Genomic DNA, 24,252 nt, shown 5'->3' on the forward strand with positions numbered 1-24,252 from the left:
TGAGGGGCCATGGATGGGACAACTTGTAAGTGTGCTGCCATAGCACCCAGATTAGTGCCTTTTCTCATAAACAGTGGCACAAGGTAGGCGCCACAGGGCTGCGCTGACCTCAGGCTTTGGCATTACTACTCCTTGAGCAGATTCCAATATGCCTTAGAGCACTGTCAACGTAAGCCTTCAGCTTACAGAATTTTAGACCGCCTTTCCACCTTAGCTCTTCCACCTGCCACTTTGACAGCTATATTTGCCAACAGAGGGTGAATGAGAAGAATATAAACTCCTTGAAGCTATCAATAGGTTTTGAACGCTTTCCATTTTCCTTATGAAGCCTGGGCACCCGCCATGATGAATGAATCCTTACTGAGTAAGTTTACTAAGAGCATCTGCCCAGATTGTGTAGTGGTGGTGAGTGGAAAGCGGCAGCTCTGGAGGGGACCCCAGCGCCGGGGGCATCCACGTGAAGAATTCAGAGGGTGGGAAAACAAGGAGCAGGTTGGTAATGATAAAAAGGAGATGTCTCCAAGGATGTTGCTAAAACAAAACAAAAGAAACACTTGACAGGTTTGTTTTCATCTAGTGCAAGCCATGTGCTAGACTGGAAAAGCAGAAGGTCAGGAATTAATATGAATGGAATCAGAAGAGTTTTAGCCCACTAGATAAAGCTGAATGAGTCCTGGCAGTGGAGTAGCGGCAGCAGTAGTGGGAGAACCCTCTACCTGGGTGTCAGGGAAAGCAGGTATTGGTATGAACAAAGATACAACCACTTCTAGGGGGCTTACGCCCTGAACCAGCCATCTTTCTGTCATCACAGCTTTCAGTCCTTACACTTGGGCAACAGTTGGAGCAAGTGTAAGTTTATGTGCATCCTAGACCATGAAACAAAAATGAGAAAAGAAACATGAATGCAAACATTGATATATGCAAAAGATCAGCACTTTCATAGAAAGGTGAAATTGGGTAGGTCATTGCAGTCCTGGATATGGAACCTCATGGAGTAAAAATTTCACCGTACACACTACATGTCCTCCGAAACAGGACCCTCCAAAGCAGCGGTCCCCAACATTTTTGGCACTAGGGACCGGTTTCATGAAAGATAATTTTTCCATGGACCAGGGTGTGTGTGGGGGTGGTTTCGGGATGATTCAAGCGCATTAAATTTATTGTGCAGTCAAACCTCTCTGCTAATGATAATCTTTATTTGTAGCCGCTCCCCAGCTCTAGCATTACCTCCTCAGCTCCACCTCAGATCAGCAGGCATTAGATTCTTTCTCATAAGGAGCGTGCAAGCTAGATCCCTCGCATGTACAGTTTACAGTAGGGTTCATGCTCCTATGGGAATCTAATGCCGCTGCTGATCTAACAGGAGGCAGGGCTCATGCGGTGACGTGAGCATTGGGAAGTGGCTGTAAATACAGATGAAGCTTTGCTTGCTCACTTGCTAGCTGCCACTCACCTCCTGCTGTGTGGCCCGGTTCCTAACAGACCACAGACTGGTACCAGTCCACAGGCCAGGGATTGGGGACTGCAGCTCTAAATCACCCTCCCAAATGACTTACGTTAAGCCAGCCTTCTTGGCATGTTTGACCTATTCTAGAAAATTTGCTTTAAGTTAAGCTGTAGCTTTGTGTATGTATCCTACATTGTGTATAGGACTCATGTTGGAAATTTTCTCCGATCCACATACACATTGTTGGGCAAACCATATTTGACAAATGGCTTTTTAAAGAACTAGTATTTATGAGAATCCATTTTTGTCCCAGCACTGTGTGAAGCATAGAACATACATTAATTATCTCGTTTCATCATCACAAGAGCTCCCACAAAGTAGGTATTATTATCTTCATTTAACATGGGAAGAAGAAGACCCAAGGAGATTATGTGACTTGCCCCAGGGCCTGTGCTAATAAGTGGCAGAGCTCGGATTCCAGCTCAGGACCACATCCAGACGCGGTGATCTTCAGCCAGGGTGGCCCACAGCTGGCCCAACACTGTGTGCCTCTTGTGATCTTTACCTGCCGTCAAATATTCCGCACATCACCTCTGTCTGGATCCCAAGCTCTTTCCACTTTACTATGATGCCACTGCTCCTTGGGGTGAATTTGGAAGCAAATCAAATAATTTGGCAAACTTTTGGGAAAATTTTTCCCCAGGAATGCAATGGCCACTTCCTGGACCCACCTCACAAAGGAGTGACTAGAAAGGTATATTAGTTTCCTAGAGCTGCTATAATAAATTACCACGAACCATGTGGCTTAAAGTAACAGAAATTTATTGCCTGCTGTTCTGGAAGCTGGAAGTCCAAAATCAAGGGGTCAGCAGGCTTGGTTCCTTTCAAGGGCTATGGGGAAGAATATGTCCCATGCCTTTGTCCTAACTTCTGATAGCCTCAGGCATTCCCTGGTTTATAGATAGCTGTCTTCTCCCTATGTCTCTTCACATAGTTTTTCCTTTGTGTCTGTCTCTGTGTCCAAATTTCTCATTTTTACAAGGACACTAGTCATATTGTTTTAGGGCCATCATTTAATGACCTCATTTTAACAGGATTACCTCTGTAAAGACCCTATCTCAAATAAGGTCACATTCTCAAGTACTGAGGGTTAGGACTTCAGCATCACCTTTGGAGCTAGGGAGACACAGTACCACCCATAACGGCGAGGCAGAGTGGGTTCCTTCTCCTCGCTCCTGGCCCCAGATGGCTCTTTCCTTCCTTCCCATTCAGCCCATGTTTTCCTTCTGTTCACCAGGCAAGAGCAAACTATAATGAGTCAGCTATAATAAGAAAAGCAGTGAACTTGTTCTTCCTCTGGTTTCCCTTCATCTCATGCCAGTGGGTGGCATTTTGCCCTGCATGCACCAGGGAAAACAAAAACAAGACAGGTGCCAGAGCTAGAAGAACCTGACATGCTTTAGCCTGAGGTCTCGGTGTGGTTGCTGTGGGGAACATCAAACGTGTGATTCTCTCTGTCTGCATGCATGAGTGTACAATGGAGCTCTTTAAGACACTGGTTCTCTTACTTTTTCTGACCACAGACCCCTTTGTGGAGCTAAGAAAGCCTGCCAGCCCTTTTCATAAAATCACACCTCAACCACCCAAGATTGGCAGTGGAAGAGGAATCTCTGCTTGGGAGGGGTGGTTGGAGAGTCACGGCCCAAATTCTTGTCCCCCAAATTTACTTTTCTCTTGTAATGTGCACTGGCCACCTCTGCTATCACCATGGTAGGCTCCAGGAAGGCTGTTTCTCCTCTAGTACTTTTTCCCAAGCATGAATAGAGGCTTGTCTTAATCCTCAACAATTTGTCTGATTCCGGGCAGCAGCATTTATGAAGACTTTTCAGAAGACCCAGGGGCCAGACAGCTAATAATATTTCTTTCAAAAGCACTTCTAGATATGGTTGTCTGGAAGCCCGAGCCCATGGTCATGTGTCCACTGTGGCCGTGTCTGCCACCCTGCACCTCTGCTGCCGCCAAGTGACTGCATCTCTGAATCCAGTACATCCTCAGAGTCCAGGCCAAGCCCCCGCTCCTGTTCCCAGGAACAAGCTCCCTCTCCATTCGGTCCAACAGCCTCCTCTGCTGAGGATGACTGATGGGGAGAAGTTTACTCCCTTGCCTTGGGAAGACCACATTAGAACATAAGCCAGTTTCCATGCAAAAATAAAAAACAAACAAACGAAAACAAAACCTACCTAGCAGGAGAGGAATTGTCTTACGGAAGCCCTCTTGATCACTGCCTAACCAGTTCTGATTGTCATCCTCAACAGAAAACACCTCACCTTAGTTAATAGGAAGAACAGAACTCCATTTGAGGAAGAATCATGGAAACAATTCTGTCCTTCTGTTAAGTGGCAAGCATTTGTATCCATAGGCTATTAGATCTAAAGGGATGGTAGAGCTTATTTAGTGAGGCGTAGGTCCCCCAGTTTGCAGCCAGGAAACCGAGGCCCAGAAAGGGAAAGTGGTTTTCGTAATGTTGGCTAGTGGCAAAGGTGAAATTAGAATCCAGCTCTTCTGATTCCTAGTCTAATACTTTTTAAAATATTGATGCAAAGCATGTAGCCGAGTACAGAGATTGTTGTATGATAAGCCTTAATTCAAATAGACGCCAGGTCACAGCAACGTGGAAGAACATGCCTTGATCATGAGCAAATCCAAAATGACAATAAAGATCTTCCGAACGAAGGGCTCTCCCTCGTACTTGTGGGCAGCAGAGGGAAAATATTTCAGGGCTTCCCTAATGCTGGTCACTCCTACCTCCTGGACCCCACTTAAATTGATCCACGTGTCATGCTTATCTGCCTCCACTCTCGTCAACCTAGTCAGCATCATTTCATCATCCAAATCCACTCTTATCTCAGCACAAAGTCCCAGATCCTCCACACAGATCAGAAGGGTCTGTGTGTCCTGGTTTCTTTCTTTCCAGCTTCACTGTCTTTCCCTCTTCCCTCGGGCTCTGCCGCAGCCTGGCACGCAGGGGCTCTCAGATAGGCCTATGCTTGTGCTCTCTTGCGCTCTGTCTCTGAGCTCTGCCTAGAAAACTTTTTCTCCATCCCACTTACACCAGTGGTTCTCAAACAGGGGTAATTCCACCCCTCCAGGAGATACTCGGCAATTATCACAACTAGCGGTTGTCACACCTGGCAAGGAGTGAGGTGAGGCCAGGGGAGCTGTTAAACATCCTACGATATGCAAGACACCCTGCCATAATGAAAACTATCCAGCCCAAAATGTTAATGTGCTGAGCTTGAGAAACCCTCAGTCTTTAGATCCCAGCTAAAATACCACTTCTCCCAAGAAGGCCTCCCATGATACTTTAGATTAGGATGAGCTGCCCCCCATGTGCTCCCAATCTGCCCCCCTCCTTCACAGCACTCGCCCCACGTAAACGTGTGAGATGACGGACGCCTGCCCTCCCCACCAGTCTGTCAGCCCCAGGAGGGCGGGGTGGAGGGTTGGCTCATGTCCTGATCCCACTGTCCTCACGGTGCCCAGCACAGTCAGGCATCACTTTTTGCCGTGTTCGCCTTGGAACACAGAAGAAGAAAGTTTCCACAGATGAACTGTCTTTCTCCCCAGGGGTTACGTGGGTTTCTGAGGGCTTCAAATGCAGCCCCACAGACACCCTCAGGGTCAAGCGCACCCTCTTGGGAGCCTGACAGAAGTGGGCTGAAATCCAATTTCTGCCACCTTCTAGCTGAGTGACCTTCAGCAAGTTACTTATCTTCTCTAGAACTTAAGTTTCATCATCTGTAAAAGAAGTGTAAAAATAGAACCTGTTTCATGGAGTTGTTGTGAAGATGGAAAGACATAGTGTATGTGAAGCATTTAGCACCAGCTCTGACACGGGGTGAGGGATTAATAACCGTGAGGAGGACATGCTGTGGGACAATGCCACTTACTCCAAGGGTCCACTGCAGGCCCCAGGCCCTGGTGAACAGTCACAGGGACAGGGAAGAATAATCAGAAGCAGCCAGTCAACCTCTTCACTTCCTCAACTCTCAAAGGAGCCTGCAGACATCCCGTCTTACCTATCCCGTGGGTTTGTGATGGGTACCAAGAGCTCCCCACCCAAAGCAGAGAGGTGCCGCAGACTCCCTCTGGGGGGGGCTGAAGGCAGCCTCCAGACCGTCTCCCACCCCCGCCACCCGCATCCTGGCCTGGCACCCCGCTTCTTATCAGGATTCCACCTCTCAGGTTCCACCTCTCGGCCCAGCCCTTCTCTGGACACCAGCCCGTCTCTCCTGGCCCTGCCTCTGGTGTCAGCAGGGGCTCCACACCCTGTCACCAGCCTGGCCTCGCCTCCCACCAGGTCTGAACTCTGGTCCACAGCCAGGTGTCCCAGTTCCCACCAGATCTGCAGGGGAATTAGAAACATTTTCGCCAAAGAAGTCCCAGAAATGAATTGCTATATTTCCTTTTCCCCTTTGGGGACTGGGGGAGGGGAGTGGCTTTCCCATTTCTAGTCCTTTTTGCCTCCTTCCCTTCCCTTCTATTTTAAGCATTCAAAAACCTGTTTTTAAAAGAAACAAAGGTCCACTTTCCTAGACTGCCCAGGTCAGCAAACAGAAGTGTCTGTTTGAAGAGGGAGGGCTGGACGGGAAGAGGGCCACTGGGCCAGGTCAGGGAGGACGTCAGGCAGGGCACGTGGAGGCTATAAACAGGAAACCCTTTAGCTCTGGGAGCAGATGTTGGAGCCAATTCCCACACAGGTAGCAGTCAGTGAGGTTCACTTCCAGGAACATTTTCACAGAAACCCCGTCCTGTCTGCAGAGCTCCGTAAGCTCCACCAGCACAGGGTGGCGAGGGAGCCGGGGCCCCCCCAGCTGAGGGAAGAGAGGGGAGCTTGGAGCACCAGCTTATGGGGAGGACCCCCTGATGCACCAGCAGATTGTAGTTCTCGAGAAGGGTCAGCAGCCTGCTGCTTCTGTTGGCTTTCTGCCCTGCTGCCAGTGAAACCTGACAGGTCAGTTTCTAGAGCTGGGCTGATTCTCTTTCGCTTCCTGCTTCTCATACCTTCAACTTGAGAGTCTGTGTGGTTCACCTCCTCTGTAGACTGCAAACAAATGGGTCGTTTTGGTCCAAAATGCACAATGAAAGGTCTGGTCTCTTAAAACGAAGCTCACTGATTCTGATACCTGGGAAGTTATTTAAGGAGTCAAAACAACTGAAGTTAGACCCCTTAAGATTCAAGTCTGTGACTTGTCTCTATCCTGAGGACACTTCATTCAATGTGGGAACAATCCCAGCACAGAGGAGCAGAGCATCAGCATCCCCCACCCTGCCCAGCCAGGCCTTGGCAGGACGCAGCAGTTTTGCCTCCTAAGCCTCTGTTTTTATTCACTTTGGAAAAGTAAACAGGTGCCTTTTTCTTCCTTTATTTTTTTTTGTTGTTGTTGTTGTTGTTATAATTCCCCTAAAGAGTATAACACACCTCTTTGCCCTTAGTCAATGCCTACTAAATATTTGGGTGGTTGAATGGAGCAGAGGCAGCTCAGCAGGGCTGGGATTAGGGCACAAATGTCGATCACTCTGCATGGTCATCCAGTCACCCTCCAAGGACGTCCTCATCCTGGTCCCAGACCTGTGGCTCAGCGCTGGTGAGAGAAATCTTCAAGGGGAGATGGTTTACTCAAAGACGGCTGTTTATAGAATGGGGAGGGGTCCCCACCATGGGCACCCGCCTGCCTTACCTTCCTCTTGCCTGGAACGCTCAGGTCTGCCATGTCCAGGGATGTGCCTTGTATGAGCTGGTCACCAGGCCACCAGAAGGCCCATGTTCTCAGGAACTGCACCGACATGTAAGAAAGGGAACTTGAGGGACATCAAAGGCAGATGTCACTGGTGCAAGGCTGTAAGGAATTATTATAATAAATAATGTTAACTAACATATTTTGAGTGCTCACTATGTGCCAATTCCTGTGTCAAGTACTTTATGGCCATTATTTTATATAATCCCCCAACAACTCAGTAAGGGAGAACTTGGACTCTGGAGCCAGACAGCCTTGGTTTAAATCCCATCTTTGCCTCTTTCACGTTATGTGACTTTGGGAAATTTCTTAAGCTCTCTGGGGCTCAGCTTCCTTACCTATAAAATGGGAATAATAATGGTACCCACGTCATAGTACTCTGAGGATTACATCAGGTAATACGTGTGAAACAATGAGACCACCACCTGGCACAAGCATTCAACAAATATTGGCATGATTATTATTATTGTTGTTGTCCCTGGTAGCTTATTCCTTAGGGCTGCCATAACTATATCCCACAAACTGAGTGGCTCAAAATAACAGAAATTTATCAAATGACAATTCTGGAGGCTGGGAGTCCAAGATCAAGGTGTTGGTGGGTTGTTTCCTTCTGAAGGCTGTGAGGGGTGATCTGTTCTACGCCTCTCTCCTAGGTTCTGGTAGCTTCAGGCGCTTCTTGGCTTTGCAAATGGCTGTCTTCTCCCTGTGTCTCATCACCACGTCTTTACTCTGTGTGTGTCTGTCTTTGTGTCCAAATTTCCCCTTTTTGTAAGGACACTAGTCATATTGGTTTAGGCCCTATTCTAATGACCTCATCTTAACTTAATCACCCGTGTAAAGACTTTATCTCCAAATAAGGTCACATTCTTGGGTACTAGGAGTTAGGACTCCAATGTATCTTTTGGGGGGGACATAATTCAACCCCTAACACAAGGTTAAGTTATTTTCTCAAGGTCACAGAGCTTGTTGGTGATGAAACTGGTCCTGGAGCCCGAGATTATTTGATGACAAATCCCATGACATAAACCCCAGTGGAAAGCCCCAACTCTGCTAAGCCTTCTATGGGGAGAAGGAACCAAAGAGAAACATGGAGAGCCAGCCACTGTTGTGTTGATGGCATTTTCCCTTTCTTCTCCCTTCCACCATAGCCTGCCTGCTCCAGGCTGAGCTGGTAAACTATGAACGAGTCAAGGAATATTGCCTCAAAGTCCTGAAGAAGGAAGGGGAGAACTTCAAGGCCCTTTACCGATCTGGTGTGGCTTTCTACCACCTGGGGGACTATGACAAAGCACTCTACTACCTGAAAGAAGCAAGGACTCGACAACCCACAGGTAAGGCAGCAACTGCTGCTTTCTTACTATCATCCCTCTCCAGCAGCTCCTGGGGCCTTGTTGCAGCAGACAGCTTTCACAGCTGGCAGGGCCAGGCAGGACAGAGATGGCAAGTTAGGGGTCAGGTGTGTGCTAGGACCCAGAGTAAGAAGAGCACATAGTCCATGCATTTGCCTAGGGTCTCAGTTCCAGGGGGCATGGGCACCTCTTCTCTGCAACTAGAGTACAGAATTCTTCATCTTTTCCAACTCAGAATCCAGCTCTCTTCACTTAGTCAATCAATACCTACTGAATTCTTACTATGTGCCAAGATGTACGCTGGGCATCAGGAATGTCAGTGAGAAGGCACGGTCCCCACCCACGAGGAGCTCACATCTGGTTGGCAAGACAGAATACAAGCAGGCAATTTTGACGCTAAGCCCAGCATCTTTCAGGAAGCATGCTCTGACTTCTCCAGTCTGGTGCTATTCCTGGGAGCATGTGTCTTCTGTACCATTAACTTAGATCATATACCCTTGCTCACCCAATCATTCATTCATTCATCCCACAGATATTTATTGAGAGGGCACAATGGAGCTAAGTACAGAGTAGTGAACAAAAGAAAGGTTTTGCCTTCCAAGAGCTTATATTATAATGGTTTAGTGTCTGATAATGCAAGTGGGAAGAAAGCGGGGGGACAGAAGGGACTCTCTACCAGGGGTTGCCTGGAAGTTGCCAGTAAACAAGCAAATGGACAGCAAACCAATGTAGTGTTTAGTAGTAGTGAGTGCTATGAAGAAAATGAAGCAGAGTAACGGGATCAAGTGTAAAGGGATTGCTATTTTAGACCAGGTGTTCAGAAAGAGCCTCTCTGAGGAAGGAACATTTAAATAATCACTTTGACTTAATGTTGCCATTGTTGTTGTTCATATCGTTAATTTTTTTTCAATTCAATCCTCCTTCCAAGAAGTCTTAAGAACTTTAGGATCAATGTGCAAATGTCCAACTATCTACTTTTTTTAATCTTTTTTAAGAACACCAGTATCTATTTTTATGTGTTGTTGGTTTTTTTTCTGTATATAAATTGTGTTCCACCGAAACGTATTGCAAGCACCTTGAAGACTAAGAACTGGAGTCATTCCACAGAATTTCTTGAGCGCCCACTGTATGCCAGCACTGTTCCGGATGCTATGCCTGGCATTTCGAGCTTGATCCAGTATTCATTTCTACTGCCGGAAATAATATTCAGAACAGCTCTGCAATTCTTATGTTCTGCTGTGTACAGTGCAAAGCAATTGTTCCATGTGTTGCCCTCCTAACTAATTTAGAAACAGGAATTGGGCGGAAATGCCCAGCTTTTGGTGAGGCAGTCACCTGACCCTACTTATAAGGACAAAAATAAGACACGGAAAGCAAAGTCATTTTAAACTCTTTAAGTTTAAACAAATTACATTCAATTAGTATTTCTTGATCATTGTATTAAGCACTTTAGACTTATCTATTCTCATCCTCACAGTAAGTTTAGGAGGAGGGAGTTGCCATCACCAGGAGAGGCAGGCTTTGGAGTTGGACACACCACTTACTATGTGTCTCCTTGGGCATCTCACTTAACTCCCCAGGTCCCAGTCTTTCCTTTCGTCACAGTGAGGTTGAGGACACATACCTTGCAGGATTGTAGTGAGGACTAAATAAGGTAGTGAAGATTAAAAACCTAGAGCAAAGTAGGCATTCAAAAATGGAGGTTGTTTCTTGCAAATGAGACAGGAGGCTGGAGAAGTCGGTGCCTTGCCTGAGGATAAACTCCAAGCGGAGTGTCAGCTAACCCTGCTGACTTGGGGACCACTGGGTTTTGCTGCGCAGAAATAAGAGGAGAAATTCTCTCTCCTCTCCCTCCCGTCTGTCCCCTGGGTCATGGCAACCTGTCTGCATTTGCTAAGGGGAGGCAGTGCAGGAGAGGGCCGGCGTCTGGTTGCCGTCTCAGCCACCACAGATAGGCAGGAGGGACCTTGGCTGAATGAGTCTGGCCTGTCCATTACCTGCAGAGCCAGCTTGTGCCCAATTCTGTGTAGACACAAGAGTTGCCCTGAGCAGGTGCTCCCTAAGGTACATTTCTCTCCTCACAGACACCAACGTGATTCGGTACATCCAGCTGACGGAGATGAAGCTCAGCAGATGCTCCCAGAGAGAGAAAGAAGCCATGTAACTGGGAAGCCTCTCCAGAGCTGCACCCACTGCTGACTGGGGACGTCCAGGCACCCCTGCTGGAGAGCCCCTCCCTGGGTCCTGTTCCTTTCTCCCCACTTCTTACAGCTCTCCTTTTTTCCTGCCGTTGCACCCCAACTCTTTCCCAGTGCGAAAGGAAGGAGAAATGCATATTTGGAATCTGGCGGGTTGCCCAGACAATGGAAACATCCTCTTCTCTAGCAATTCGGCAACTGAGAGGGGCCTAACTTCTGCTGGGACAGCTGCAGAAGGTCTCACAGGCTGGGAACTCCGTGGCTTTGACTTTGGCCAGTGCTTCTGACAGAGTTAGAGCCTGGCAGGTGTATCATCCCAAAAGCAGCTGGCACAGAGCCCAGGGTCTGGACCCTTCCACACCTTCCTGACAGACCCAGAGCATCTCAAGGCAACTGTTACAAATCCAGGGATGAGACAAACACCAGAAGCAACGGTACAGCCAACATAGAGACCGTGAATTTATACACTGGAGTCCCCCACGTCCCCGTCACCTTGGCCCTGCCTCCCTCCCTCCCTTATTGTCTTGGTTTGTGCTTTCTTCTCGCCTCCTGGGGGATCTGAGGCTGCCAGGATTCACATGCCACTGAAGCCCACGCTCAGTGCCCTCTGGTGACCGCACATACCATTCCCCATCCTCCCACCCAGCAGGCACCTGTGACCACAGAAAGACAGGGCTAAGTGGGCCAAGTTTTGGGGCAGGGCAGCCATGCAGGTGACAGGGCAGGGAAAGATGACGCCCGGGGGAAAGAGCATTGTATAGGCTGGGGGATTGAACTGTGGACTAATTAAGTGTAAATAAAGGTAAATTAACAGGTAGCAGTTCCTGTGATTTCTGTAGGAAGCAGCCCACACCCTCACTCTTACTCTGTCCCAAACCCTCAATCAGAGCTTCTTATAGCCAGGCAGGATGGGACTTCCCCCAAAGCAACTGGCCATTTGTCCAGTGGCATACAATGTGGGCTGCAGCCTTTGTGCTGTTAAGAGTGGGCTGGGATTGTGGAGACTGCCCAAGGGCTTGGCTTTCTGGGAATTTGTACAACCTCTTTTTGATGAAATTATCTGGACTCAATATCTAGCGCATTGAATATGTTCAACAAATATTTGTTGAATGAATAAGTTATGACTGCAGACTGGCTCTCCTGCCTTAAACTAATTTCATCCCAGCCTAGTCTCCTGGTATCTGTGCTCTTTATGCTATGCCATATTGCTTCAGTCCAAACAAGAGGGCTTCTCATTTGCCCACCGTTTGTGCAATACACTGTGGGGCACAGGATGTAGTCCCGGTCTTCGAGGAGATGGAAGAGTCGAGAAATGCAGATGAGATTATTACCAATGACACCTTTAATTTATATGATGCTTTAAAATTTTCAAAGCACTTTCATGTATTTTTCGTGTGATTAGTGGAAAAGACAATATTGTACAAAATTAAAATATATACAGATGCAATAATGTTCATAGTTAGGATTTATTAAATGCACTATGTTCAGATCTTTACATGTATAATCTCAGTTCTTTCATGAAATTACTCTGTGAGATACTAGTCCCATGTGATGGACAAGAAAATGGAAAACCTGAACAATTAACTGTGTCAAGGTTGCATGGCCCTAAGTGGCATAGCTAGGATTTGAACCAGCTCTGTCTGGCTCCAGAGCTCCAGCTACTAACTATTCTATGCTTACTTGCCTCTCTGTATTATATTGGGCACTTACAACCATTCAAGAGCAGGACAATATGCATTAACTTGAAAAGTGTTCACCATGTCAGTGGTGGTGCATGGGCCTCCTCTTGTATTTACTCAAGGCCAAAAAAAGACCAGAGACTAGAATCCCTCGTGGTCAGAGCAGTGACCAGCCAGGAAAAGATAACCGAGACCCAATTTCTGTGCATGGTTCATTCCACTTGCTGATGGAGCCCGCACATATCCTAACAACTCACTTAACATTCCTCATCCCATCTCTGGCATCCGGGAAGGGTCACAACTAAAGGTAGAGACTGAAACATAGAGTTAATTATGGGTTATTTGTTTAAGCAGAGGCTCCACCACCACAGATCCAATCACTGTCAAGGGGCCCAGAAGCCAGCAGCACAGTTTATATTCACATAGCTCCCCAAAGGCTTGCAAGGAGCACTGCAGGAAGGTGCTAGAGATATTCAGGGGCCCACAGTTGCTCACCCTCTGGAGAAGAAGAAAAGGAAAAAGCTGTTTTGGCTGCCACGTTCTCCTTCACCCCTACCATATCCCTCTGCCCTCTTCTTCCAAAATGGCCTCACTTGACCTTAACCCGAAGCTCCCCTGAGGCCTGCAGTAGGCATATGTGCAAAACTCTCCTATTTCCAAGCCTCTAGCCCAGAAGGTTTGTGAGTTGACAATCTTCATCTGAAGATGAAGATGAGGTCAGAGGTGGCCTGCGGAACCAGTTCAAACAGACAGGGTCTTTCTTTGGTCTTCATGCATCAGGAAGGACTCAGAGTAATTATTCCCAAGATGGAGGCAGGAGAGAGATCTTACCTAAATGAGTGTGTTGGAGCAGGCTGGACAGACAACTGGGGATACAGCTGTTGCCATCCCAACAAAAAGGCTGAAAAACAAAACTAGGTGAGGACAACCTCTAGGAACCTCCTAGAATGAGTGTACAGGCCATCTGCTTGTCTGGTCACTTAGACACACATGTTTATTGGAACTCCATTCACTGTGACCTGGAGTTAAATGATCCCAAAGAAAAAAGCTACCTGGGGTATTCGTTGCTGTGTGGGGTGGCAGAGCTGAATTTTCTGTGCATTTGTCCAACAGAGACTTCAGAGAGCTCTTAAGCAAAATGAGGTTCATTCACCTTACCAAATCTTTGACTTCCTTCTCCCCACCCCTCCTCAAAACAAGGACTGTGATTTACTTACACACTTTGTGGATATCACTGCTGAACTATGTATAGACGGGTACTAACGTGGATCTATCCAACCTGCATTGTCGTCTCCTGCCTGGACTTCTGTGATAGACTGTTTGGGGAAAAACTTAACTTTTTGTCTATGAAAGCATCACATGTGTATTGTAGAAATTTCAGATAAAAAGAAGAAGGAAAAAAAAGGACAAAATCCAATCCAATTCCATCCATAATCATACCCCCCAAGACAAACATGTTTATCCTTTCGAATATACCTTTTAGTTCCTTTTGGTATAAATGTACACATGTACATGCACACACACAGTTGTGGGTTTTTTTAAACAAAAACTGGATCATTGATGTATATAGTCTTTAATAACTTACTTTTCACAATGTGTATTTATATTTTAGAATATGTAATACATACACAGATAAAAAATTCAGAAAGTACAAAATGTTCTATAGTCAGAAGTAAATCTCCTTCCCACCCGTCTGCTAGCATCTAGTTTCCCTCTAATTTCTCATATGTCCTGGGGATGCTTACACATTTTCAAATGTATGTATATATATTCTTTTATCACACACAAATGGTAGCATATTGGACACTTTTTTTGCTTTTTCTGTTTCTTCACTTAATATATCATGAACATTTTCTGCACGTCTCTCTAACTTTTCCAACAGCATCTTCATTACATGGGTGGACCCCCATTTTGCAATCTTTCCCCAAATAATGATTATTTGTTCACATCTTTGTTGTAAATAATGTTGCAAAAGACATTCTTGTAGCTAAATTTTGCACACATCTATGACTATTTCCTTAGGGTAAAATCCAAGAAGGAATTGCTTGGCTATTTTTAAGAATTTTGATACATGTTGCCAACTCCCCTCCAGAAAGTTTGTATCAAAACATTCTCCTTATTTACATCCTTGTGGGTGCCCTGTTCCCTGCACCCTGCCTAACACTGGGTATTATTGCTTATCAAATCTTTACCAATTTGATAGTCAAAATAATAGTATGTCAATGTCACTTTAACTTGTTATTTTAACTTTCTTGGATTATTAGTGAGTAACATTTTCATATGCTTATTGACCATCTGAACTTTCTTCCTTGTGAATTTTCTATTTATTTGATATTGGTATGTTTATCTTTATTATCAATTTGTAATTTTGTTAAGAATATTATTTTTGTCAAGAAATGCTGCAAATATGCTTTCCAAGTGCTTTGCTTTCAAATTTTGTTTATGGTGCTTTTTGACATACATAAATTCTTAATTCTGCAACTCATTTGTTCCTCTGTTGCCAGCTTCTCCTGCCTACCGTTCATCCTCTCATTTCTGTCATAACGACCTTTCTAAAACACAATATGATCATGTCATCCTACAACTTATAAATCTTTAGTGGCTCCTCATCACCTTTAGGATAAAGACCAGACTCCTTAGCAAAACACGCAAGGTCTTTTGTGTATTTTCTCCAATGGATTTTTCCAGACTCACCTACTGGCCCTTTCCCAAGGTATCCTATATTCCACTGCTGCGCAGCTTCTTGTGATGCCCTGAACCATTGTGCTGGGTCTCTCTGGGCCTTTCCACGTTGTTCCCTCTGCCTCATTGGCCATTCCTCGCCCCTTCAACCCTCTCTCTGTACCTTGCCAACTCCTACAGGCCTTGGCCTGGGATCACTGCTAGAAAGCCTTCCCTGGTCTGAACTCTTAAAGCAACACAAGCCTACCTCTGCCTAGCATTTGCTACAACATATTGGAATTTCCAGTTTACTTTCATCTACCCCACTACCTGGATGTTCCTCAAGGCAGGCACTGTGGTTTATTCACCTTTGTAGCCAAAATGTCTAACGCAATGCCTGGCACATTGTAGGTACTCAAAAAATGTTGAGCACTGAGCCTAGAATGAATGATTAATGGACTCAGTGGCAAATGTTACTGGGGGTAAGTGCAGGGCTGGACTGCATCTGTGCTTCGGAGAAATGAAGACCTCCTTGGAGACTTAGGTCAGAAGAGAAGCTGCATGTTCCAGCCCTGACCTTTCCAAGACATCGGAATCACTTGGAAGAGCTTTTTAAAAATACATAATCTCAGGCTCTGCTTCAGACCCACTGACGGGGACTCATGGGGACAATGCTCAGGGTACTCTAGTTCTTGAACATCCTGAGGTGTTTCTGACCAGCCAGGTTAAGGGGCCACTATGAGGTCGACCAGCAGACAGACTTCAGAGTGCCTGGCTCCATTATTTCAAACCACGTGACCTTTTAGAGTAGACTAGTTAGAGCTTGGTTTGAATACCAGCCTTGACATCTACCAGCTGCGTGACCCTGGGGCAGTTGCTTAGCTTTTCAGACCCTCGTTTTCCTCACCTATGCATGGAGATAATGTTATAGCCCTTGAAAGGGTGCTGAGAGGATTAAGAAATGACTGTCTCCCAGTTCAGTGCATGGTAGAGGGTAAGCACAGAGGAAACAGTGATTTCCTTCCCCCAACCCTCCTCAGCCTCAGTTTCCTCATTTACAGTATGGCTGCTAATACCTTCCGCATTCCCACTCTCTGCACTCTGGAAGGAACGGAGCCTTCCCACAGGCCCTTGGGTTACCCTTGATCAAATAGGACAGGTGCTTGCAGGGCATGGGAGTGTAGGGAGACAGAGAAAGCTTCATACTCCACCCCATCCCCCTCTCCAGGCATATCGGAGACTACACAGCAATCAACTGGACTAATTCTGGTGGTCCTCAGAACCAAGTGTCTTCAAGTCACATCCAAAGATTAACACAGTTTTCTCCCTGACAATCCACCTAGAGGCCAGCAGCCTCTGAGCTGCAAGAAGGCAATTGTCAGGAAACAGAATGGCTATCACCTGTTCTCCTTCCAATGCCCTTGGTCTCCTCCTCTGAGCACTTGCCTCAGAGCAGGAAAGACAAGATTGGTTACATAGCTGCTCTGCAGCTGCCTTCATTAAGATGCCCCACTCCCTGTCCCTAATGCCTGCACTCTCTCTCCCCACCAGCCCAGGGTGGGCAGCGGAGGCAGGGAAAATGCATTCAGTCCATCAAGCGTGGCATAGTTCAAATTACCGAGTCAGCATGAAAAGTCCCCCTCTAAATGGACTGCAATTGGATTCTATTAAAAACCACACTCAGCGAGGCCCTTGACTGTTAATATTTGCTAAGACATGAAGGAGGGAGAGGAGGCGGAGGCCCTCGAAAAAGGCTGGGATCTCACTGCTCCACTGCATTGCCTGTCTGGAAGGGAGCCTACATTTGAAACCTAGACTTACCTTAATAGGGCTGGACAGGAGCTCAAAGCTCAATAGTTCAACCCTCTTACAGATGAGGGATCAAGTCCAGAGAAGGTTAAGTGAGTTATTCACGGTCACACTAAGCAAAAAAGCCAGAACTGGAACTCGGGTCAGTTTCCTGCAAACTTAATACTCTTTCCACTAAACTAAAACACATGCACAAAAGCACCTATGTCTTAAAATATATATGTATATATGTTCAATGCTGTAAAATTATTCTCTTCTCAAGAAATAAGGAACACGGTACCCATTCACTCATTCGCTCAGTCAGTATTTATCATTCTGGTCCCTGCAGTAGGTGGTTCAATGGTTATTGTCTCTGTTTGCGAGGCTTACGTCTACAGGGAAGGAAGAAAAGTGAACAGGCAGTGTCAGTTCTGTGCAGGAAGTGTTATACAGAAAAAGAAACACATCATGGGAACACACAGAAGGGGGCATCTATACCAGTTCTGGAGGGGCCCGGGGAGATGTTTCTGAGGTGATGCTGAGTGGGTGGAGCCGGAGTGACAAGAGAGAAAACTTCAGACCAGGGCGATGGCAATACCCTCTTACTCCTTTTCCGTGACACGACGTGGAAAGATTTGAGGGAATCATCACAAGCTGTCTTCTTACCTTTTTCGTGGTTTTTATTGCCTGAGCTCAAGCAATGTCACTTTTACTACCTTTGTAGGCCCAAGGGCTGAGAAGTCACAGAAGACCCTGCAGGTCATATCTGATCAAATCCCCTCCGTGTAGAATGAGAACAGGCGGCTGGACACGTTTTCAATAAATGCGATCAGCGCGCTTCAAGATTTGTGATTACCATAATAGGGGAAAATTCTAGACCAAGTTTCACAAATGTAGCCCCAGAAGCATCGTGTCATAAGTACCTTGGATGCATCCCATTGTTTTATGTTCCTTTGTTTTGTGTAATCTCAGCCGCCTCTGTATTCTAGAGCAGCACTGTCCATTAGAAATGTGTGAATCACTGATGTAATTTTAAATTTTCTAATAGTCATATTTTAAAAAGTAAAAATAAATAGGGAAAGCTGCTTTTGATAATATATTCTAAACAAAAATAAAATTAAGAAAACAACCAAAGAGAATAAAACACTCAGGAATAAATTTAGCAAAAGAAGTGCAAAATTAATATTCTGAAGACTACAAAAGATTGTCGAAAGAAACTAAAAGAAGCCTAAATGAATGGAAAGATATCCCATGTTCATGAACTGGAACACTTAATATTACTAAGATAGCAATACTTCTCAAATCGATCTACAGATTCAACATAGTCTCTATCAAAATTCTAACTCATTTCTTGGCAGAAATTGACAAACTGATCCTAAACATCATGTAGAAATTCAAGGGACCCAGAATAGCCAAAATAATCTAGAAAAAGAGCAAAGTTGGGGGACCCACATTCCCTGATTTCAAAACTTACTACAAAGCTATAGTATATCAAGACAGTGTGGTACTGGCATAAAGATAGACAATAAATAGATCAATGGAATAGAAATAAGAACTCCAAAATAAACCCTCACATTTATGGTCTATTACTGTCCCTCTTAAAATGTGACACACGGAGCCATACTGGCCAGCACAGCATCATCATTTCCCTACATCTGGACTGCAAAGCACCCACCTTTCTTATCAGATCCTTTCACAGTTGGATTGTAGTATGCTTGTGGCCTCATCTTCTACTTGTACCATCAACTTTTTAAATGTTATATTGTATTATTGAGTTAAAATTATGTACTATAAAATGCACAGATTTCCAATGTTATCTAATAAGTCCTAGCCAATAAATACACTCCTACACCAACACAACAATCATAATACGGAACATCCCATCACCCTGGCAAGTTCTCTCATGCCTCATTCCAGTTAATCTCCTCTTTGAAATGCTACAGGCAATGACAATTCTGATTTCTAGCACCATAGATTAGTCTTGCAGAAACAATAGTTTTTGAAATTCACGTAAATGGAATTCATATAAATTGTATTATAACTTTTTATCTTACAATTTTATTCCTATTAAATGCATTCATATTGATTTCAGTCTTTTCTCATAGCTTGTTGTGAGCATTTTGGTCTTGATTCTGCCACCTATGTCTGCTACTTTCCCCAGCTTCATGCCACCTACAGACATGATAATAATTCCTTCTGTCCTCAATCCAACACAGGACAAGACCAAAGATGGAGTACAGGGGTACTTAACTGGAAACCTCCCTTCAGTTTCCAAGCTTAGGAGATAAGAAGCACTGTGGAAGCACCAGCCCACAGGAGGCTGAGGGAGACTGCCTGTGTGGATGGGGAGGGCTGAGTTCTGTTTGGGATGCACGCAAGAGGGAGGCAGTGCTGGGACATCACGGTGGGATGTGTGCTGGGGAGAGGGCAGGGCGCAGAGGAAGGTCTAAGAGTCACTTGTATTGAAATGAGCAGTGAGTGACATGGTGGAGGAAAAGAGGTCCCAAGGGAGAGAACTGAGCTCTGGGTCAGTCACCCACAGGAGAGGGCCATGAAGGTTTCCAAGGTCATCTGAGGAGTCTTACGCTAAAGCTCTTGTTTGGTCTGGTTTTATGTTTTGTTTTGTTTGTTTTGATAAGTCCTAAATGGAGCCTGGCAGACTATAAGGAAAATTATTTTTCTAGATTTAGAAGCTACTGAAATTGTGCAATCATGGAGAGCACTTAGTCCCTTACCTCACTCCCCCAACCTCAAAGCAGTGAGGCTTTGGGTCCAGGCCGAGTGCAGTCTGGGGGTAGGAGGAGGATGGGGGAAAGGACATTTTGAATATGTTGGTTCTTCCAACCTTTCGAAGGAGAACTCTGGTAAAGCAAAGATCACCTTATCAAATTGTTTCTTAAATTTTTACTTTTTTTTTATTTTCAGCATATTATGGGGGTACAGATGTTTAGGTTACGTATGTTGCCCTTGCATCCTCTTCCCCCAAGTCCGAGTTTCAAGCATGTCCATCCCTCGGATGGTGTGCATTGCACTCTTTGTGTATGCAAATACCCGTCCCCTCCTTCCCCCTCCCCCCCCACCCGATATCCAATAGATGTTATTCTTATATGTACACTTATGTGTTGATCAATTAATACCAATTTGATGGTGAGTACATGTGGTCCTTGTTTTTCCATTCTTGGGATACTTCACTTAGTAGAATGCATTCCAGCTCTATCCAGGAGTATACAAGAGGTGCTATATCACCATTGTTTCTTAAAGCTGAATAGTACTACTCCATGGTATACATATACCACATTTTATTAATCCACTCATGTATTGATGGACACTTGGGTTTAAGGCTGTCGTAATCAAAACAGCTTGGTACTGGCACAAAAATAGAGCCATTGACCAGTAGAACAGAATTGAGAACCCAGATATAAAACCATCCTCATATAGCCACCTAATCTTTGACAAAGCAGACAAAAACATACACTGGGGAAAAGAATCCTTATTCAATAAATGGTGCTGGGAAAACTGGATAGCCACATGTAGAAGACTGAAGCAGGATCCACACCTTTCACCTCTCACAAAAATCAACTCACGCTGGGTAACAGATTTAAACCTAAGGAGTGAAATTATTAGAATTCTAGAGGAAGATGTTGGAAATACTCTTCTAGACATTGGCCTAGGCAAAGAATTTATGAAGAAGACCCCAAAGGCAATCACAGCAACAACCAAAATAAATAAATGGGACCTGATCAAATTAAAAAGCTTCTGCACAGCCAAAGAAACTGTCACAAGAGCAAACAGACAACCTACAGAATGGGAGAAAATTTTTGCATGCTACAAATCTGATAAAGGGCTGCTAACTAGAATCTACTTAGAACTCGGGAAAATCAACAAGAAAAAAATCAAACAACCCTATTAAATTTTTACTTTTTGCTTACTTTTGATTTAGTGTTACAGGGCTTCTGCTTCTTTGACACATACGTGGACTTAGAAATACAGGTAAGCACACAAACTGTGACTGAGGAAGCCTGACCCTGGATCTGCCATCTCTGGCTGCGGGACCTTGAGCCTACGGCAGGCCTCATTTACCACCCGCATCTATGAATGGGGGACGGTGAGTCGAGCTATCAGAATGACTCAGCCAGCGTTTAAAAAATACAGATGGTGTGGGGTCTAGGAGACTGGTTTTTTTTAGAAGCCAAAATTCCAATACTGGTTCATAGAGTGATATTTGGGGATCACTGAACTACTGTAAGGTCTTTTACAGTTCTAATATTCTATAAATATGTGGTAGGATACCTAGCTAGCCCCAGCAGAATTGGCCCTTCCTATCCATGCACAGGAGCTTAAAAGAAGATGAAGGAATGGAGATAAAAAACCAATGGGGATGGAGTATCTGACCATCAGGCATGTTTGCAGGTTCATGGTAGACTAGCACATTGTGGAAACTTCTATGATAAGGAAATGAAGAGATTAAAGAAACAGACCAGTGGCCCATTTGGCACATAATTCAGTGTGAGCAAGGTACTGAAACCTCCTCCACAGTAGACTGAACTGTGCAACCTGTGAGCTTAAGGTTAATTAGGGCTCTTACGTAACATCAGAGCTGTCACCGAGCTTGCAGAGGGCTAAATTCTTTGCCTTCTTCCATTCCCCTTCCACTCCTTGCAACTGCAGCTCCCTTTTGATCCACTCAGTCCCACTGCCCTATCCTGGGTCTAATCCTACACCTTCCCAGGTTGGCACAAGCATCTAGTTAAAAGAACCTGAGGTCTCTTTAGAACCCAGAAAAAAGAAGGGGAAAATAGAAAGGGAGCAGAGAGTCTGTTCAATAAGCTAAAACCCTCTTTGTCAATCATGTTGCTCACTTAGCAAATGAGAAACTGAGGCACAGAGCAGTGATGCATCCAAAGAACCATGATGGACACAGCGAGAGCCATGTTAACCCAGCTTTCAGTTCTTCTGGGATTCTCTGCACACAGATCTTAAATTCTCCCTTCAAGACCGCTGAAGTTTGCTTGAATTGATTTTCTGCACCCCTGGCAGGTGGCAATAGGGGAATTTTTAATAAGACTATTAATGGAAATTATGCATTAGGGAACGTCTAGTGAATCCACTAACACAGAAATTATGTCTGGTAATCAAAACTCATGCTGAATATTGCTGATGTTATTTTGTGTATGTGTGTGTGTGCGTGTGTGCGTGTGTGCGCACATGCGCGCCTGCCAAGGCCAAGAAGGGTCAATGTGTCAAAGGCACATTGGTGTGTGGTTCCCTCTTGCTATTGGTCCAAATACAAAGACTTTATTCAAAGATGAGAGTTTAAAATTAGAATGTACTCAGGTTCTTAACATCACCCAATGGCATTCTGTCCTGCTATAAAGAGTTTTAAAATTCTAGTAGCTCACACATCTCCTCCAAGCTTAAATGTGCCCATGAATCACCTGGCGATCTTGTTATAATGCAGATTCTGATTCAGTGGGTCTGGAGTAGGGCCCAAGATTCTGCCTAACAAGATCCCAGGTGGCGCTTATGCAGCTGGTCTGCGGACCACACTCTGAGTGGGAGGGCAGAGAGGAGCCTGGCTCCTGAGCAGAGGCAGACAGCCTGCAGAGTCAGCTAAGCCCCAGCCCTGTATCCGGATACTCCCTCTGACCATATCTTCATCTAGCCACATAGTATTTATAAATAAATCACAGTATTCTTAAGCGTTATTAAGACTTTGGGATATTTCACCATTCCAAACACCATGGGAACCAGGGTGAGAACTCCACACACCACCTCAACTTCCAACCCCTCCTACTAAACTCTAAGTCCTTCTCTGCACAACCCCAATACATCCCTTATATTATAATACATCCCCCGAACCCCGCCATTTACTTCGTCATCTTCCTCCCTACAGAATAATCCAATCCTACAATAGGAAACGTCTGTTGACTACTATGTACCAGAACTGTTTTTTGCTGTCTTTATTGGGTTCGTAAACATCACTTTATGAGGCAGTTATTATTTTAACATCCATTTTAGGGATGAGGGATTTGAGACCCAAATAAATTGCCCAAAGTCATGCAACTAATAAGTGGAGATACCGAGATGTGAACCTAGGCTGTCCTACTCTAATCCTACATTACTGGCCCGCTGCAGGGGGACGTGGTGTCCTGGGATAGTGAGCAATCCCTTCCTCCTGGTCAAGGGCTTTCACATCCTCTTCTCAGCCTAAATTGTATCTGGCCATAAGCCACTCTGGCCACTTTCATCTCTCCTTAGCCTGAAATGAAACTGCAGTGGGTCTCGAATGTCCAGGATAAGAGTCTGACTTAAACTTTGAGCATGCTTGGCACTTGAGAAGTTGGCCAAACTAACCTCTGAAACCCCTAAACCTCCCTGCGACCCTCCATGGGACCACCTTACAGTCCCCTCCTCCACTCACTTCAGGAGCCCCTGTCTTCCTTTGTCCTCTACCCTGTTTCCCTTCCACATCCAAAGTGGCTTTCAGGGAAAGATCTGAAAACACTTATCAGTACCTCCATATGCATGAGGGTTTTTAGGCAGTTTGCATTTAAAGCCTTATCACTATTCAAGGGAGAAAAGTCTCAGGGAGCTGAGCTCTGAAGGATAAATGGTTGTTGATTAGGCCCAGGGTGGAAAGGGAAGGGGGAGAAGGGAGGATATTCCAGGCAGGAGGACCTATTCTTGCATATCAGAGTTACTTAATAAACGGTTGCTGATGAAGCAATGAAGAAGAAAGGGGTCCCCCCACTGGGGACCTGCAACTGTCCCTGCAAAAGCCCTGGCTTCCCTTCCTGCCTTTTATCCACCTCTAAGAGAGTTAATTAAAAACAAAACATAATATAAAGTGTCTTCTCTCCTCTCACAGCCATATGGGTTGATTTTTCTTTTACTTGATTATTCTAAAAGTAAATAAAATAATTCTACCAGGTACCACTTAAAGAAGAGGAAATCTATGACTTTCGAGCGAAAGGTACTTGCTATGAGGGAACAAGTTGGAGTTGCCTCCTTTACCCTCCCACTGGCTCACGTGGCTGTTGAGGCCTCTCCACGGTTTCTCCTGCAATTGCTGCAGTCACTGGGGTCTGGCCTCTGACCTCTGGAGCTCTGTCAGGAATGGGAACCAGAGCCTAGAGTTTTTCTGGGAAGGTCGTTCTTCCACCTAGTGCCTGACCTGGCAGCTCCACCCATTGTCTTTGTGTAGCTCATTGTTCTTGCCTCACTCTCCAACCCCTTTACTTACTCGAGTTATGGGGAGCTACAGCTGCTCTTGTAAGAGAGAACAAGGAAAAAGACAGTAACAAAATCAGCTTCAGGGTGAATTTCAGACAG

The 24,252-nt window shown here is 45.3% G+C and overlaps 1 protein-coding gene across 1 annotated transcript in view; it reads left to right on the forward strand.

The window, feature by feature from the left end:
* The window catches only part of TTC9 (tetratricopeptide repeat domain 9), a 32,095-nt gene extending 19,808 nt beyond the window's left edge, over positions 1-12,287 (forward strand). The window contains exons 2-3 of the mRNA XM_012656105.1: positions 8,394-8,576; positions 10,679-12,287. Coding sequence (XP_012511559.1) covers positions 8,394-8,576; positions 10,679-10,758 — 263 coding nt within the window. The 3' untranslated portion in view covers positions 10,759-12,287. The remainder of the gene's footprint in view (positions 1-8,393; positions 8,577-10,678) is intronic.
* The last annotated feature ends 11,965 nt before the right edge of the window (positions 12,288-24,252 follow it).

The sequence above is a fragment of the Propithecus coquereli genome, unplaced genomic scaffold, assembly GCF_000956105.1.
Source record: "Propithecus coquereli isolate 6110/MARCELLA unplaced genomic scaffold, Pcoq_1.0 Scaffold5, whole genome shotgun sequence".
Classification (NCBI taxonomy): Eukaryota; Metazoa; Chordata; class Mammalia; order Primates; family Indriidae; genus Propithecus; species Propithecus coquereli.